General features: G+C 42.7%; 2 protein-coding genes across 6 annotated transcripts in view; one reads left to right on the top strand and one right to left on the bottom strand.

Moving 5' to 3' along the window:
- Window positions 1–508: 508 nt before the first annotated feature.
- On the bottom strand, window positions 509–11,446 carry gpc2 (glypican 2). Its single transcript, XM_041850231.2, has 11 exons — window positions 10,811–11,446; window positions 6,934–7,092; window positions 6,409–6,543; window positions 5,936–6,111; window positions 3,831–3,911; window positions 3,530–3,695; window positions 3,085–3,215; window positions 2,512–2,658; window positions 2,035–2,171; window positions 1,547–1,692; window positions 509–1,265 (listed from the first exon to the last, which is right to left on the bottom strand). Exons 1-11 carry the CDS (start codon window positions 10,980–10,982, stop codon window positions 994–996), a joined length of 1,722 nt encoding a protein of 573 aa, XP_041706165.1. The 5' UTR covers window positions 10,983–11,446; the 3' UTR covers window positions 509–993.
- A 1,632-nt stretch (window positions 11,447–13,078) lies between these two features.
- Window positions 13,079–17,649, top strand: part of LOC121541213 (cohesin subunit SA-2) — a 33,533-nt gene continuing 28,962 nt past the window's right edge. For all 5 annotated transcript variants that reach the window (XM_041850195.2, XM_041850211.2, XM_041850218.2 and 2 more), the window contains exons 1-3: window positions 13,079–13,167; window positions 13,448–13,567; window positions 13,733–13,835. In XM_041850195.2, the coding sequence (XP_041706129.2) occupies window positions 13,530–13,567; window positions 13,733–13,835 (141 nt within the window). In that variant the 5' untranslated portion in view covers window positions 13,079–13,167; window positions 13,448–13,529. The remainder of the gene's footprint in view (window positions 13,168–13,447; window positions 13,568–13,732; window positions 13,836–17,649) is intronic.

The raw sequence follows: 17,649 nt of genomic DNA, 5'->3' as shown, positions 1-17,649 counted from the left end.
AGGTTGTCCTCTGAGATGCACATTCCATAGAAACCAGCAGACATAGGGGACCTCCAGTACCAGGATTTGGGGGAAATACTGCCCCTAACACTTTCAATCAATTCCTGCCTCGACATAAAACAACACTTTACATCAATAAATACAATTAAAAAATAATACAAATAATAATTAGCAATCACTTCTGGGCAGGCAGCACAAAATGGTGACATGCTCTAAGCCCGTTCCTAATAAGACCCTGACCTTACCGTTTATCTTTTCATTCACTACAAGTTCTGTTATACCTTCCACATCTGACTAAAGTATGTGGAGGTTTTAACATTAGGTTGTCATTTTATTGCTGGGTGGACAGTGCTCGTGTCTATTTCTATGGGCACAAGCACTGTCCATGACAAACTGTTCACACCCCTTGTTGGCAAATAACATTTTTGTTATTTTAAAGCTCATTTCCTGTAATTCTACACATTTTGCCATGGGGTGGAGATAAAATGTTGCAGTTTTAAAGTTAATTTCATGCAATTCTACACATTTTACCATGTCTTATGTGTGTTCATGTGATATCTGAGGGACTCAAACATTACAACAAATTAAATGGGCTAAAAAACTGTTTGGGAACCACTGAGATAGCCAATCATAGAAAATGTAATTTCCCTTGTGCTTGAATACATTTTCCACAAGGAGATTATTTTGTGCTGGATTCATCCATATTTTAGATTCAACTTCTCTCGTTCTCCTCTAGAATAACCAAACACATCCACTGTCATTGTGCTGATGATCAAACAGGCACACTAAATCCCTCCTCAACCAACCACAACAACCCAACCTCAGCTGGGTCATGTTCAATAGGCACAAAACAGAAGAAACTGCCTGAAAAAAGGTGGGATTACCTGGATTTATCCAATAAGAAATGCTTATTTTCATTTTGTGTTTCAAAATGTATTTTTTCATTATTTGCCATAATGAACACAACCCTGAGCTTCAGGCTGTAGTAACTGCCTATCTCCACATGGGGGAGACAGTGACCATAACTGATAACCAAAACAAAACCGCCAGAGAGAAGAAGGCTGGCCGGCTGACCGCTGAGATGGACCGTCCCTTGCTCCTGTTCCACTTGGATCCGGTTTGATCTCTGACCCGAGGTGGCTTGATGGGGGTCTGGGGGTTAAGTGGGGGCTTACTGTGGGGAGGGGAGTAGGGCCCGTAGCCCGGCCAATCATCACTGTACCTCTCCCCTCCGCCGCCTGATCCACTGCCCTCTTCGCCCTCACCTTCAGAGAGAGACATGATATCACACACAGACAGACAGACGAGAGAGAGAGAGAGAGAGAGAGAGAGAGAGACACAGAGAGAGAGAGAGAGAGAGAGAGAGAGAGAGAGAGAGAGAGAGAGAGAGAGAGAGAGAGAGAGAGAGAGAGAGAGAGAGAGAGAGAGAGAGAGAGAGAGAGAGAGAGAGAGAGAGAGAGAGAGAGAAAATGTTAGGGAGACAGTAGTAACATAATTAGAAAGGGGATGACTGTCCTAGGCATTTCTGTTGGGGGGAGGGGCTTACTGTCCACGAAGTCAGTGTCCTGTCCGGCCTGTGCATGTTTCAGTCTGTTGGTGGCCACTCTGAGCTCCATGATGAGCTGTCTGGTCCTCACGTCTGGCCTGGCCAGGTCCACCTTTAGCTCTGGGTTATTGATCTGACTCAGGTACCTGATACACACACACATCAATATGACATAGCTACAGCACAAACTAATATCAGTACAATAACACAAAGACTCATATCAGTATATGTTCTTAGCTACCTGCTCGTTCGCACACACACACACACAAATCTCCATCTTCTTTCTCCCTTGCACTAACATCCTCCTCTACCTTTACATCAGCTTCTTATCTAACACCCACCTCCCCCTTGTCCACACCCACCTCCCCTTGGTCCACACCCACCTCCCCTTGGTCCACATTCACCTCCCCTTGGTCCACACCCACCTCCCCATGGTCCACACCCACCTCCCCCTGGTCCACACCCACCTCCCCCTGGTCCACACCCACCTCCCCCTGGTCTGTCCATTCCAGCAGCGGTCCTCGTTGGTGACGTCGGCAGCCATGTTCTCGTCGTTGCAGATGGTGTGTGGGAGGGATACCCAGAAGCCCCGCATGGGCCGCAGTCGCTCCTTCAGCTCTGACACCTGGAGGCGGGCAGACGGAAACTGGTTGATGCATGCAGTAAAGTAAACCCTTATATAGCTGTTGAACTTATGGAGGTGGGAAGCTAATTTTAGCCGACTCCTCATCATCAAACAAACTAGAATGTACTGTATATAAATGGCTGTTGGTATGGCTGTTGTTGAAGATATGGACAGAGAGAGCTAACATGGGCATAAATTACAAAAATAATTGGCTAGAAAATCAATTGGAGGTAAGAACTCCTCTCCCCCTCTTCTCTTTCCCCTCCTCCTCCTCTCGCACCCCACTCTCCCTCTCCTTCCCTGATCTTCCCTCTCCTCTCCTCTCCTCTCCTCCTCCTACCAGTCGGTCCAGGTTGGTGCCTGCAGCAGTGGTGGGCTTCTCCTCAGGGCTGAAGGTACGGAAGGGTCTCCTGTTGCCCCCTGACTCCTTGGGGGAGCGCCGAGAACGGCCCGGGGCCGACCTGGGTCTCCCACAGCCCTGGAACACCTAGAGCCAAACCACAGAGATAAAGCTATTTATCTACATGTATCTAAATTGATGTATCCCAGCAACAATAAGGGTGAAACATGGATTTAAGAAAAAAAAATGGTAGACAGTGGATACTTAAATTAAGAACAATATATGAATAATAATATGGTAACTAGTAAAATTGTACTATGCACAGTTTTTACAGGTACTTCCACAATTTGATGAAGCAAAGGGGTTTTGGACCCAAACTGGTCTTCCATGGGCAGTAATAAAACTGTTAAACGTTAAGCCTTGTTTCAACCTAGAATGACAGCCGATGTGCATCTTATCAGCCATTTTATTATCTATATTCTATGATGTACATTCTATGACCTATATTCTACTGCACTGTGGACAGATGTACAGCACATTCTTTTAATCTCCCTCCATCCCCTCCATCCTTGCCTTAGTGGAGGTGGCGATGCTGTTCTCCTGCATGTGCATGATGGCCTCGGACACTTTGACAGAGATGGAGTCTGCAGCCAGCTCCATGTTAAACGGCCCCTCCAGCTTCTCAGATACTTGATACAGAGCATCTGACAGAGTAGAGAGTGAGAGAGATGAAAGATGGCGCATTGGATAAAAGTGTGAAAACAGAAGGATGACAAAAGGAAAGGGAAGAGAACTAATAAGAAATATATCCATTTTGTTTTTATGATGGGTGCAATGTTCACAACTTTAGATAGAAATGCAATGTATAGAACATACATGACTCAGTTATTCTGTAGAATAGAAATGCGAGTAGGTTCTATACAGTACATTTCTACATGCATCATGTTTAACATCCCACTAAACCGAATCAGCCCAACAAAAGCCACCCACACCCTCCCTAATACCCGCCTCCAATCACCTATGAAATTGTTCCACTCAGTGTCCAGATCGGCCTGATTGGCAAGGCAGCCCTTCATCACGTTGAGGCAGAGGGCATGGCAGGGGCGCAGGGAGGGCATGCCTCGACACAATGGACAGTACCACTGACGCATCAGGGCACGCACACACTCCGCACCAGCACTCAACTGGAGGATGAGATGAAGAGTAGAGGGTGTAGGATGTTAGGGAGATAAACGGAACAGCTAAATGCAGACCAATAGAAGACAATAAAGATAATTATTCTTAATATTCGTGCACGTACACACATACACACAGTTTACCTTAGCTGCCTTGTTGACAATGTCACGGCCTGTGGCCAAGCCTTGAACCAGTGCTCTGGCTGCAATGAATGCCCTGGACACCTGAATGAAAGAGAGATCAGCTAATACCTTCTGACACAAATCTACTCTACTGTATGTCAATACACTCAGTTCATTGTCTTCAAATAGTTATCTCTAATACGATCGCCTATGTGTTACTGTAACGTCATCGTTGAGTTTCAGTGGTGATTTGAATTACTTATCACACCAGCCTCTTTTGTTCATTATGGTGACAGACATTAGAGGGATAATTCACTCAAATTACAAAATAACATATTTGTTTTCTTACCCTGTAAGCAGTCTATGTACAAGGTACTACCGCAATCTACGCTTTTGTTTTGTTAACCCAAATTCCGAAATTACATATTGGTTAACTATCCCTTTAATATTATTAAATATTAATTATTCAATTATGAATTATGTTAGTTTTCAGTTGATATACAGTGGGGAAAAAAAGTATTTAGTCAGCCACCAATTGTGCAAGTTCTCCCACTTAAAAAGATGAGAGAGGCCTGTAATTTTCATCATAGGTACACGTCAACTATGACAGACAAATTGAGGAAAAAAAATCCAGAAAATCACTTTGTAGGATTTTTTATGAATTTATTTGCTAATTATGGTGGAAAATAAGTATTCGGTCAATAACAAAAGTTTCTCAATACTTTGTTATATACCCTTTGTTGGCAATGACACAGGTCAAACGTTTTCTGTAATTCTTCACAAGGCTTTCACACACTGTTGCTTGTATTTTGGCCCATTCCTCCATGCAGATCTCCTCTAGAGCAGTGATGTTTTGGGGCTGTCGCTGGGCAACACAGACTTTCAACTCACTCCAAAGATTTTCTATGGGGTTGAGATCTGGAGACTGGCTAGGCCACTCCAGGACCTTGAAATGCTTCTTACGAAGCCACTCCTTCGTTGCCCGGGCGGTGTGTTTGGGTTCATTGTCATGCTGAAAGACCCAGCCACGTTTCATCTTCAATGCCCTTGCTGATGGAAGGAGGTTTTCACTCAAAATCTCACGATACATGGCTCCATTCATTCTTTCCTTTACACGGATCAGTCGTCCTGATCCCTTTGCAGAAAAACAGCCCCAAAGCATGATGTTTCCACCCCCATGCTTCACAGTAGGTATGGTGTTCTTTGGATGCAACTCAGCATTCTTTGTCCTCCAAACACGACGAGTTGAGTTTTTACCAAAAAGTTCTATTTTGGTTTCATCTGACCATATGACATTCTCCCAATCCTCTTCTGGATCATCCAAATGCACTCTAGCAAACTTCAGACGGGCCTGGACATGTACTGGCTTAAGCAGGGGGACACATCTCGCACTGCAGGATTTGAGTCCCTGGCGGCGTAGTGTGTTACTGATGGTAGGCTTTGTTACTTTGGTCCCAGCTCTCTGCAGGTCATTCACTAGGTCCCCCCGTCTGGTTCTGGGATTTTTGCTCACCGTTCTTGTGAGCATTTTGACCCCACGGGGTGAGATCTTGCGTGGAGCCCCAGATCGAGGGAGATTATCAGTGGTCTTGTATGTCTTCCATTTCCTAATAATTGCTCCCACAGTTGATTTCTTCAAAGCAAGCTGCTTACCTATTGCAGATTCAGTCTTCCCAGCCTGGTGCAGGTCTACAATTTTGTTTCTGGTGTCCTTTGACAGCTCTTTGGTCTTGGCCATAGTGGAGTTTGGAGTGTGACTGTTTGAGGTTGTGGACAGGTGTCTTTTATACTGATAACAAGTTCAAACAGGTGCCATTAATACAGGTAACGAGTGGAGGACAGAGGAGCCTCTCTAAAGAAGAAGTTACAGGTCTGTGAGAGCCAGAAATCTTGCTTGTTTGTAGCTGACCAAATACTTATTTTCCACCATAATTTGCAAATAAATTCATTAAAAATCCTACAATGTGATTTTCTGGATTTTTTTTCCTCAATTTGTCTGTCATAGTTGACGTGTACCTATGATGAAAATTACAGGCCTCTCTCATCTTTTTAAGTGGGAGAACTTGCACAATTGGTGGCTGACTAAATACTTTTTTTCACCACTGTACCAACCAAGCCTGCCAGACCTGTAAACGTAGTTTCCGGGGCAGGTCCCCAAAGGGCTGCAGCTGCTCTGCATGTTTGTTGACACACTCCAGGTACTCATCACTGAACTGGTACTGGGGGTTGACCAGAGAGAAGACCCGCTCCACCAGTCTGGACCAGAACTCTGACAGCACCTCTGTCAGGCTCACACTGCCCCCTGTAGACAAAAGAGGGAACTCTCAGACTGGAAAACATTTTGCAAAATAAATTGAAAATGAGCACTTCTTATTTGATAAGTCCAAGTAGTCATTCCCTGTTTCAGTCAGTTTGGTGCCTAATGAAAATGTCCCTAGGTTAGGTCAGTTTGTTTCTACTTGTTCAGACAATTTGTTGTCGTCTTGGCAAACAAGGCATTGTTGAACTGATGAGATGGTGAGGGAAATGTACCATAGTGACAAGTACACAAATGCAGAGTCCAACAAGAGAGGAGAGAGAGAAAAGTGTCCCCACTAACCGGAGTAGTATTGGCGGAGCTCCACAAACAGCTCCTGGAAGACATTGGCATTCTGGGTGAAGAGGCGCCCGTAGGTCTTAGTAAACATCTGATTCATGGACTTTTCAGACAAGTCTATGAGCTCCCTGAAGAACTCTGACAGAAGAGAAAAAGGAATGAGATGGTCAAAAGCACGATACGGTGTAGACATGTTCGGAGTCCGACACCACTGGGATTCAACACCACATTCACACCAGTTCTCCATACCCAAAAGCAGAATTCACTACCACTAAACCACAAGTTGTTGTGATTCAGGGGTGGCACTGGCATTTACTCAGGTCTCAAGAACCACTGCTCAAGAATAAGCTAGCTATGACTAGCTGATCCCCACTATAGGATATTGGTCTAGCAATTAAGGTACTTTTAGCCCTCTCAATAGAGGAAATGTTACATACCACTCCTCAATGCAGTTGTCATTTCACGTCACACTATTTACAGTGTTCCCTTATGCATCCTTATTATGATCGGATTTGCATTCCAGCTCACCGTCAAACTTGCGGTGCCTCTGTGTGAAAGTGGTGAGGAGGAACTGGCTGGTGTCGTCGATGGCCGACAGGAAATCCGTCTCACTCTGGTGGGCCAGTGTTTCCTCCATCTGACTGGAGCAGCAGGTGTAGTCTTGGGGACACAGACGCAGATGCTCACCTGGTCCAATAGAAAAACAGACAGGGTCAGATGCGAGCCAATCACAGACTGGGACAAGACGTGTGTGGGCATATTGAGGTGTTCACCTGAACCAATGTTAAAACAAGACGGGATCAGATATGAGCCAATCAGAGACAAGAGGTGTGGGCAGATGAACTAATGGTGAAGACAGAAGGATACAGTAACGGTTGCTTTGCCGTCATCAGCACTCTGAAGTCAACTACCAGTAGTACACTAATCTATAAAAGCTCAATTTATGGTTCTGGTTTAGGGGAGACATTTAGGCTACCTCAGATTCTTCACAATTTTAACTTAATTTAGAGATAGTATGAAATCAGAGGGGAGACGTAGAAAGAAGGGCCAATTCACACCCGCACTAACGGTGATGCTTATGTGCTTGAAGCGACCTTGTTACCTGCTAGACCAGACTCAGATACAGGTTTCTTCCCAAAATCACTTACCACCACGGCATATAAATGAGCAATGTATTAGGGCTTTGCCATGATAACAGTATCGCCATATTTTTTCTATGGCATTCTTTTTTTTTACATGAAGCAGACCAAACTCTTTAGTCCTTTAAAAACCTGCTGGATGTAAAATATTGCGTGCTATAGCTCTTGTAAAATAAATAAATGTGACTCTGGACGACAACATAATGATGTTTGTTTCCAACATTAGGGCTGTGTTCCTAAAGAAGTTAAATCCGCTTTGTGTTTTGTTTCCTTGCCACGATACTAACGAGTATCGCGATACTGGTATCGCCCCAGCCCTACAATGTATCATATGAGAAATATCGCAATATCAAAAATACTGATAATTCTACCCTGATTCTACCTTAATTGGAAAATGTCAATTACCCTTAGATGTGTTATGCTACCATGATTCTTCAAATGCTTTCATTCAATATAATAGCTCACAAAGTAGGCCTACTGTGTTCATTCACTGAATGTCTATCAGTTTAGAACAGCCACCAACTCTACCAATGTGGCAGTGGTTCTTCTGATCTTGCAGATATCCTTCTTCTTCATCTGTCTGTCATTAATAGAACCTTATTAAAGATAAGGCAGTAATTGAAAATGGGCATTTATAAACATGATATATTAAAACGCAATCCCAAATGGCACCCTATTCGCTATATAGTGCACCACTTTCGAACAGGACCCATAGGGAAATGGTTAAAAGTAGTGCACTATATAGGGTGCCATTTGGGATGCAAACCATTTCTTTGTTCACCAATACCCAGGTTGGACTAATAACATGACCGGCGGTAATCATATGCAAACATTAACGACCAGTAACAAGTCGGTGATCTCCAATGTCTCAACGTGGGAGGAAAAAAACATCTTATTGAGGCAAACATCATTTTACTCTGTTATACCAGGCACCTGTTTCTTTTTCCTCCGAAAACTTGGACTGAGGATCCCAACTTCAACATTTTATTTTTGGCTCTAGCTTGGATTTCTCCTCTGTCGCTCATTATTACCTCGCTCTCCTCCATTTCAACTCTCTCTCATCATCCCTCCTCCTCTCGGCCATCTGCTCCCCTGGCCCACGGGACAAGAAGAGCCAAGACCCAGACAGAGATAACCAGACACACAGACACACAATCAATATTGCAGTTCCCACATTCAGCACTCACATATAGCCTACAGCCAAACCACTCAAATAAACCTTCATACATACTAAGGCGTGCACAGCAGTACAACAAATAAACATTTGTCACCCAAATGACACTTTAAAAGGGGCAATCAGCAGTTCCTACATCAATTTCTGGACTTATAAATTAATGATATATACCCATTGATTCTTGAAGAATATAACTTATGCCTCATGAGCTTAGTTCAACTGTCATACCCCATCAGAACCAAAAATACACTACATGAACAAAAGTATGTGGACACCGGCTCGTCGAACATCTAATTCCAAAATCATGGGCATTAATATGGAGTTGGTCCCCCCTTTGCTGCTATAGCAGCCCACTCTTCTGGGAAGGCTTTCCACTAGATGTTGGAACAATGCTGCAGGGACTTGCTTCAATTCAGCCACAAGAGCAGTGAGGTCAGGCACTGATGTTGGGCAATCAGGCCTGGCTCGCAGTCGGCGCTTGATTTCATCCAAAAGGTGTTCAATGGGGTTGAGGTCAGGGCTCTGTGCAGACCAGTCAAGTTCTTCCACACTGATCTTGACAAACCATTTCTGTACGGACCTCGCTTTGTGCACGGGGCATTGTCATGTTGAAACAGGAAAGGGCCTTCCCCAAACTGTTGCCACAAAGTTGGAAGGACAGAATCATCTAGAATGTCATTGTATGCTGTAGCATTAAGATTTCCCTTCACTGGAACTAAGCGGCCTAGCCCGAACCATGAAAAACAGCCCCAGACCATTATTCCTCCTCCAACAAACGTTACAGTTGGCACTACGCTTTCGGGCAGGTATAGTTCTCCTGGCATCCCAGATTCGTCCGTCGGACTGCCAGATGGTGAAGCGTGATTCATCACTCCAGAAAACGCGTTTCCACTGCTCCAGAGTCCAATGGCGGCAAGCTTAACACCACTCCAGCCGACGCTTGGCATTGCGCATGGTGATCTTAGGCTTGTGTGCGGCCGCTCGGCCATGGAAACTCACTTCATGAAGCTCCCGAAAAACTGTTATTGTGCTGACGTTGCTTCCAGAGGCAGTTTGGAACTCGGTAGTGAGTGAGTGTTGCAACCGAGGACAGACGATTTTTACGCGCTTCAGCACTCTGCGGTCCCGTTCTGTGAGCTTGTGTGGCCTACCACTTCACGGCTGAGCCGTTGTTGCTCCTAGACGTTTCTACTTCACAATAACTGCACTTACAGTTGACCGGGGCAGCTCTAGCAGGGCAGAAATTTGACAAACTGACTGGTTGGAAAGGTGGCATCCCATGACGGTGCCACGTTGAAAGTCACTGAGCTCTTCAGTAAGGCCATTCTACTGCCAATGTCTGTCTATGGAGATTGCATGGCTGTGTACTCGATTTTATACACCTGTCAGCAACGGGTGTGGCTGAAATTGCCGAATCAATTCATTTGAAGGGGTGTCCACATACTTTTGTGTGTGTGTGTATATATATATATATATATATATATATATAAGCTTCTTTTACTCAAACTTTTGTAAAACAAGAAAACGTTTTTTTTACGGAAACATGGGCGGGAACACCGTTTTAAAAAAAAATTGTTTCTACTGCCGATTGCCGCTTTAAATATCAACAGCTCACTGTCTTTGTCTGTCTGTGTTCTATCTCACTTGAGCGCTCACACACGCCCCTTGACAATGTCCCATGATAATGCAACAACTAACAGCAGTTCTCAAGTGCCACAAGCACAAAATACTAATTATAATAAAAGCACTCTTTCCAAAAAAAGAAAAAAGGTTGATAATTATTATTTTATTTAAGTCATTCACAGATCAGTCCATAACAGCCACACTAATTAGGGGCGAGGCTCTTTGTTACACACCGGTGTTCGCAATTTCCTCATCCCATAAATAAGCCTTCCTGGCGGACCACTCAGACAAACCTGTTATTTCTCAATTTCGCTTTGTTCAGCAGTTTCTATCACATGGCATATTATCCAGTAAGGCTATACCAAGCAGACTCTAAAACCCTTCATAATGTGTAAAATAACCTATAGCCTACTTTTGATGATTAATTTAAATAAAAAACCACCAGTTTACTTTACATAGCCTGTCTTACCGGAGATTTGAGTCAGCGGGGCAGTGTTCGTACTGTAGCCCTTCTCTGCGTACACTTGCCGTGTCTCGGAGCAACTCCTACCCGCTGTTACCGGGCCCCAAGTCCATGACAGGGCAGCCAGCGTGCAGAGCAACACCGGGGGGTACTTCTGAGCATATAGCCGGGTAACCATCTTCCACCGTGCACACTGTGACAGTGTCACTCACGGTAAATAGGCGAATGAATGAATGGGTGACAAAAGATTGGCGACCAGGCAGCTCAAAAATGACAAAAGTAACGGGATACAAACTGAAGAGACTCTTAAGGCAAATAAATTCCTCGAAAAATCTATGGAATTATCTCCAGTTCCCCATTTTGTCTGTGAAAAGAAACACCCCAACAACTTCCTAAAATAAACTTTAGTCTATATTTTTCCAGAACGGGAAAAAAACGATCAATCGACAATTGTTCTGTGTGACTGGGTGCCGTGAGTAAATTAGCATCTGGTTAGTCGGGTGCTCAGCTCCCACCCGGTGTTTTCTCCATCCCTTGTCTAGCTATCTGCTTCAGAACAATGAGCCGTGCGGAACGAGGAGGGCCGAAAGGGGTGAGGTGCCGCCATAGGGGGGCTGTTGTAGCCGAGCCACCGCAAGGTCCTAAATGCGCAACCGCCAGACTGAACTATTGTTTGGAGCCACTACAAACCCATGCGACAAAATGAATCACATTTTTTTTTCTACATTTTTTTTAATTTTTTTATCTCCACACATCTATAGCATTTTTATTGACTAGAATCAAAATGTCTCTCTGTTCTGATATTTGTATAAGCCTAATGACTTGCATACCTTAAGAACAATTAATCCTGTATTTGCATTTCTGAAGGTTGCATGCAAAATAATGTTATCCAGCCACCAGACAGTTTTACAAATAGGGTATGCCATACAAGATGCAATCGTTTCCATGGCCAGCAAGTACATCTATTTACAGAAAAATCCATGAAATCCATAGGCTAATGCAAACACAGGCTTTGCCATTGAATTGTGCTTTTTTTATTATTATTAATTGCTTGATACATTAACAAACCAATGCAAATGTGATTAGCTGTCCAGTCCTAACACTGGCCCTTTAAATGTCAATTGAGAGCTATATTACCACTTTCTTGATAATTTGAGCCCCTATGGGCACCCAGAATCCAGATGTAGCCTATTGTGAGAAAGACATAAGATGATACCATCTTCAACATGAAAATTCTGCATTCATAGTGTGGTACATAATATGGTATAATCAAAGTAGCTAACACATGACCTGGTACGAGCAAGTGATCATAGGCCTACAATCCAGTCTACTGCAGTGTTGAGTTGGCCTGGGCCTTTCTTTGTACACTTGTTTTAGTGGAGGAAAACATATTTTGATGTCTGGTGAAGACCTGCAAAAGGGGGTACACTCGTGTGTGTGTTTTCATGCCAGCACTGCCTGTGAAACAGATGTTACTCTCCAACCACCCCCCTGGCATTCTTTGCCTTATTCTGTTATTGATCAGTATTGATGAGGGTAAATAGGCTATATGGAAGTAGGCAGTGGGTAACTTCTTCATTAGCTTTTTATTATTTTAATTTCAGATGGACACTAAAATGAATAGAGCAGTAATACATTTAAGTAATTTAGCAGACACTCATTGAGAGCAACTTACAGTAGTGATTGCATACATTTTTGTACTGGTCCCCCCTGGGGGTCAAACTCGCAACCCTGTTGTTGCAAGCACCATGCTCTACCATCTGAGCTACGTGGGGTATAATATATGGGGCTGTAATATACAATATGATAAGATTATCCTATCAGAATTTCAATCAATTCTTTACCCTATTAAAATATATGCAGACTCCAAAAGTATGTTAAATAGCACAACACAATCAGTGCATTCTTCCTTTTGTAGTTGGATGTGAGTGTTTGTGTTATAGACATAGCCTATGTTGAGAATTAATGGGGCCCTATGGTAATACAATAAATGCCTATCAAATGCCAAAGCGACTTTTCAAAAGCGTTAGGTTGTACGGAACGTTCGTTTCCTTCTGTACCTTCCTATAAATATAATTGTTAAGGGTGTAAAGCCTGATCCTAGGTCGGTTGTCTTGAGGGCCAATCCGTTCAAAATGTTTCGTTACCGTGCGGAAATATGTGCTAACAACCAATCATATGAACCACATCACAAATTGTCAGCCAATCGCTGAATTCCACTGAGAGTTGTCTTGATTTTCGCGCCGGCGCGTGGTGTGTATTTCCAGCGATCGTCTGTCATCGGATCTGAGGGAAACCTGTTCTATCCAAAATAGTTAGCTAGCTACCAAGTCGTTCCTTCAGATTAAATCACTATTATCCAGGTAGGTAGCTAGATAAAGTTTTGTATTATTTAACACAAGTTTATTGTAGTTAAATGAGTTAGCTTGCTAGTTTGAATTTCGCACTGTTTACTAACTTAAACAGCTAACTAAATAGTATAACAGTAGCTAGCTAGCTATCTAGATATAACGCTAGCTAGCTAGCTATAATGTTAGCTCTTATTGGTTTTGCTTTTGCCAAGGCAGAATTGTAATATCCCGAACTCAATATGCTTGTTAATATCCCAAAATTGTTGTTTCTTCTAATGTACAACCTGTTTAGCCAAGGTTCCTGAATCCAACCGTCTTCTACCTTTGTGAAGTGAACACTACAGTAACGTTAACATTACTGCCTCACCAGGAAAATGGAAGTGCAACACTCTGATGAATCAAGCCTTGACAGGTAACTTAGGCTAGCTACCGGTAACTAAGCATGACTAAGTCATAGGTAGCACAAATATAGAAAGAACCAGCTAGCTAGATAATTATGCAGACTTATTGCATTAGCTAGATAATGTGATTGTTTATGACTCGTGTTGTCTTTGTTCATTCCAAATTTTATTTGCAGTCTTGAGGAGATTGATGACATCTCAGACTCTGGCAGTGACTTTGAATTACAGCTGAAGTCAATAAAGCGGAAAAAACAGACCATTGCACTACTAGGACCTCAGGTCTGTAATGTTTTTTCTCACACACACACACACACACACACACACACACACACACACACCACAGGAGGTTGGTGGCACCTTAATTGGGAAGGACAGGCTAGTGGTGATGGCTGTAGCGGTATGAGTGGGATGGGAATGAGTAATCGACTACTGGAACTGACATAAAAAATGTATCTTTAACCAGAGATCACATTTTGTTCAAATACTGTAAAACTATTTGGTCGAGATTTTGTCTTCAAGACAAAGTTCATGTGCTTTGACTCTAGTGTTCCATTTGTACATGTGCATTTGCAGGACACAACAAAAAAGAAACCAAGCCAAGCATCACACAATTCTGCTCCCTAAATGGCCTTTCCCCTTCATGTCTCACTCACTCAATTGCGTTGACCGCTCGCTCTACATAGGAGTGCTGAGTGCACCTACAGAAATAAATGCCTATAAAAACGTATCTAACTGATGGGATACATAAGCTACATTCCTTGCCAAATGACTTCAGTTTTAACACAAATTCAAAATGGACTGGTTAACTGAAGTAGGGAAATATGTGTTCCAACAATGAGCTGCAGTTTTGAAATAATTGTGTAATTTTTGTTTAGGCTACTTTGCGGCTGTAACTAGTTACCACAGCCACAAAGTCAACATTGGCTATATCGTAAAAATTAATTAACACAAAAATGTGCTTTTTGGTCTAAAGGTTTGCAGTGTGGTTAATGCTAATGTTAGATTTAAAATCAGATTTTTAGAAGCAAAATTGTAGAAACAGACAGGATTTATGACTTTGTGGCTGTGGTAACTAACGTTAGTGACAACACTACTCTGCGAACCGCTAGTAGCATTTAGAATAGGAGCCTAGGCCAGGGTTCCCCAAATTATTTGGCCCCCCAAGTTTTCAGAGCAAATAATAAAAATACAAAAAATACAAATTTCGGGGTGGAATTTTCATTGTTGGACATAAGACTGACTGTAAAACACCAGGAAATCAGCTCCAAGTGATTTTAATTTAGGAAATCTATTCCTAAGTATTCCCACGCACAATAGAGAGACACATTATCTTATACAAATATAAGAAAGGTTTGAAATGATTATGTTTAGTCAAACATTATATCTGTTTGGGCTCCTTGCGTCAATATGCAGTCTACAAATAATTCGTAATTATGCTCAAGGAAAAAATTGGCCTGTGGCTGAATCTAGTTGATGATCCCTGGCTTAGGCTATTACCCCTAAACATAGACAGGTTCTACACTGAAAATATGCAAAAACATTAGTTTGTAAAGACAGAGCGTATTTTCATCAGAATCATTAAGCCTAGGCCTACTCATCAAACTGATGTTGTGGCCATAATTCATTCCCATGCCGTGTTCAATGTAGAATAGTTAATCCATTTAGAAAATTCCAGCGAACAAGCATAATAAATTCAATCAAAACGACTTCCCAAATTGAGCCCTGTTTCAAATGATCACTCTATAAGAATAACTGTTCCAGACGTGACATGCAAATCACTTCGCACTATTCTGTTATATTTTATTCTGTTATATTACATTGTTGTTTTACTATAAAATGTGACTCGTTTCAGGAAACTAGGCATATGTCGCGCGTCACTACTTCATAGAAGCGCCATTTGAACTTAAACTTTTTTTAAAAATCTAAGTGCGTTCTTTGGCAGAAATGCCTTCTGGAACATGTGAACTTTCATGTGCCTTAATAACAAACTTGTATGCCATCTGTAAATACAAATAAAATTGTTAAATTACGAGCCTAATTGGTTTAGCCACAGAAAAAGACAGCAACCTTCACGCTAGCCATGATTGGCTGAGATGATGAGTGGGCTGGACATGCCGAGAGATGAGTTCGGAGTGTGAGTTCGGATTGGTCTGTCATGTAGCACGCTTCAGTCTATAATATGAGCAGGTCAGTATGTGTAGGTAATCCTTTCTAAAGCTTATTTTTTGAAAGATATCATGTAGTAGAACTGCATAAGTGTTGTTCTCCACTTTCTGGAGGACCGAGTTTTGAAATCAGTGGAATTAGAGTATGATAGCTAAGGAGATGGAGAAAATTCTGGCGTTTAATTGCAAATATGCAGACGGAGTCAAAAAGAGAACACCTGTCTCCGGATTACATCTTCAAACTAAGGGCAACCATGGCATCCGTGACAGAAGAAGTGTCTATCCATGTATACGGGTAAGAGAGTCATTTTCAGATATTACACGTTTCTAATTTTGTCAGAAAGTTGTTTTCATTTCAAGTTAAACTGTACTGTTAGCTAGCTAGCAAACGTTACGTGTATGATCTGTGTAGTAATATTATTTGTATCAAATCAAATTGTATTTGTCACATACACGTGTTTAGCAGATGTTATAGCGGGTGTAGCGAAATGCTTGTGCTTCTAGCTCTGACAGTGCAGTAATATCTAACAATTTCACAACATATAACTAAAAACACACTAAACTAGTAAAGAATGGGATTTAAGAGTATATACATATATGGACAAGCAATGACAGAGCGGCATGGACTAAGATACAGTAGAATATTATAGAATAGAATGCAGTATATACAGTGGGGAGAACAAGTATTTGATACACTGCCGAGTTTGCAGGTTTTCCTACTTACAAAGCATGTAGAGGTCTGTAATTATTATCATAGGTACACTTCAACTGTGAGAGACGGAATCTAAAACAAAAATCCAGAAAATCACATTGTATGATTTTTAAGTAATTAATTTGCATTTTATTGCATGACATAAGTATTTGATCACCTACCAACCAGTAAGAATTCCGGCTCCCACAGACCTGTTAGTTTTTCTTTAAGAAGCCCTCTTGTTCTCCACTCATTACCTGTATTAACTGCACCTGTTTGAACTCGTTACCTGTATAAAAGACACCTGTCCACACACTCAATCAAACAGACTCCAACCTCTCCACAATGGCCAAGACCAGAAAGCTGTGTAAGGACATCAGGGATAAAATTGTAGACCTGCACAAGGCTGGGATGGGCTACAGGACAATAGGCAAGCAGCTTGGTGAGAAGGCAACAACTGTTGGCGCAATTATTAGAAAATGGAAGAAGTTCAAGATGACGGTCAATCACCCTCGGTCTGGGGCTCCATGCAAGATCTCACCTCGTGGGGCATCAATGATCATGAGGAAGGTGAGGGATCAGCCCAGAACTACACAGCAGGACCTGGTCAATGACCTGAAGAGAGCTGGGACCACAGTCTCAAAGAAAACCATTAGTAACACACTACGCCGTCATGGATTAAAATCCTGCAGCGCACGCAAGGTCCCCCTGCTCAAGCCAGCGCATGTCCAGGCCCGTCTGAAGTTTGCCAATGACCATCTGGATGATCCAGAGGAGGAATGGGAGAAGGTCATGTGGTCTGATGAGACATAAATAGAGCTTTTTGGTCTAAACTCCACTTGCCGTGTTTGGAGGAAGAAGAAGGATGAGTACAACCCCAAGAACACCATCCCAACCGTGAAGCATGGAGGTGGAAACATCATTCTTTGGGGATGCTTTTCTGCAAAGGGGACAGGACGACTGCACCGTATTGAGGGGAGGATGGATGGGGCCATGTATCGCGAGATCTTGGCCAACAACCTCCTTCCCTCAGTAAGAGCATTGAAGATGGGTCGTGGCTGGGTCTTCCAGCATGACAACGACCCGAAACACACAGCCAGGGCAACTAAGGAGTGGCTCCGTAAGAAGCATCTCAAGGTCCTGGAGTGGCCTAGCCAGTCAAAAGACCTGAACCCAATAGAAAATCTTTGGAGGGAGCTGAAAGTCCGTATTGCCCAGCGACAGCCCCGAAACCTGA

This window comes from Coregonus clupeaformis, chromosome 3 (genome assembly GCF_020615455.1).
Source record: "Coregonus clupeaformis isolate EN_2021a chromosome 3, ASM2061545v1, whole genome shotgun sequence".
NCBI lineage: Eukaryota > Metazoa > Chordata > Actinopteri > Salmoniformes > Salmonidae > Coregonus > Coregonus clupeaformis.
This window is presented reverse-complemented; position numbering and strand designations above follow the sequence as displayed.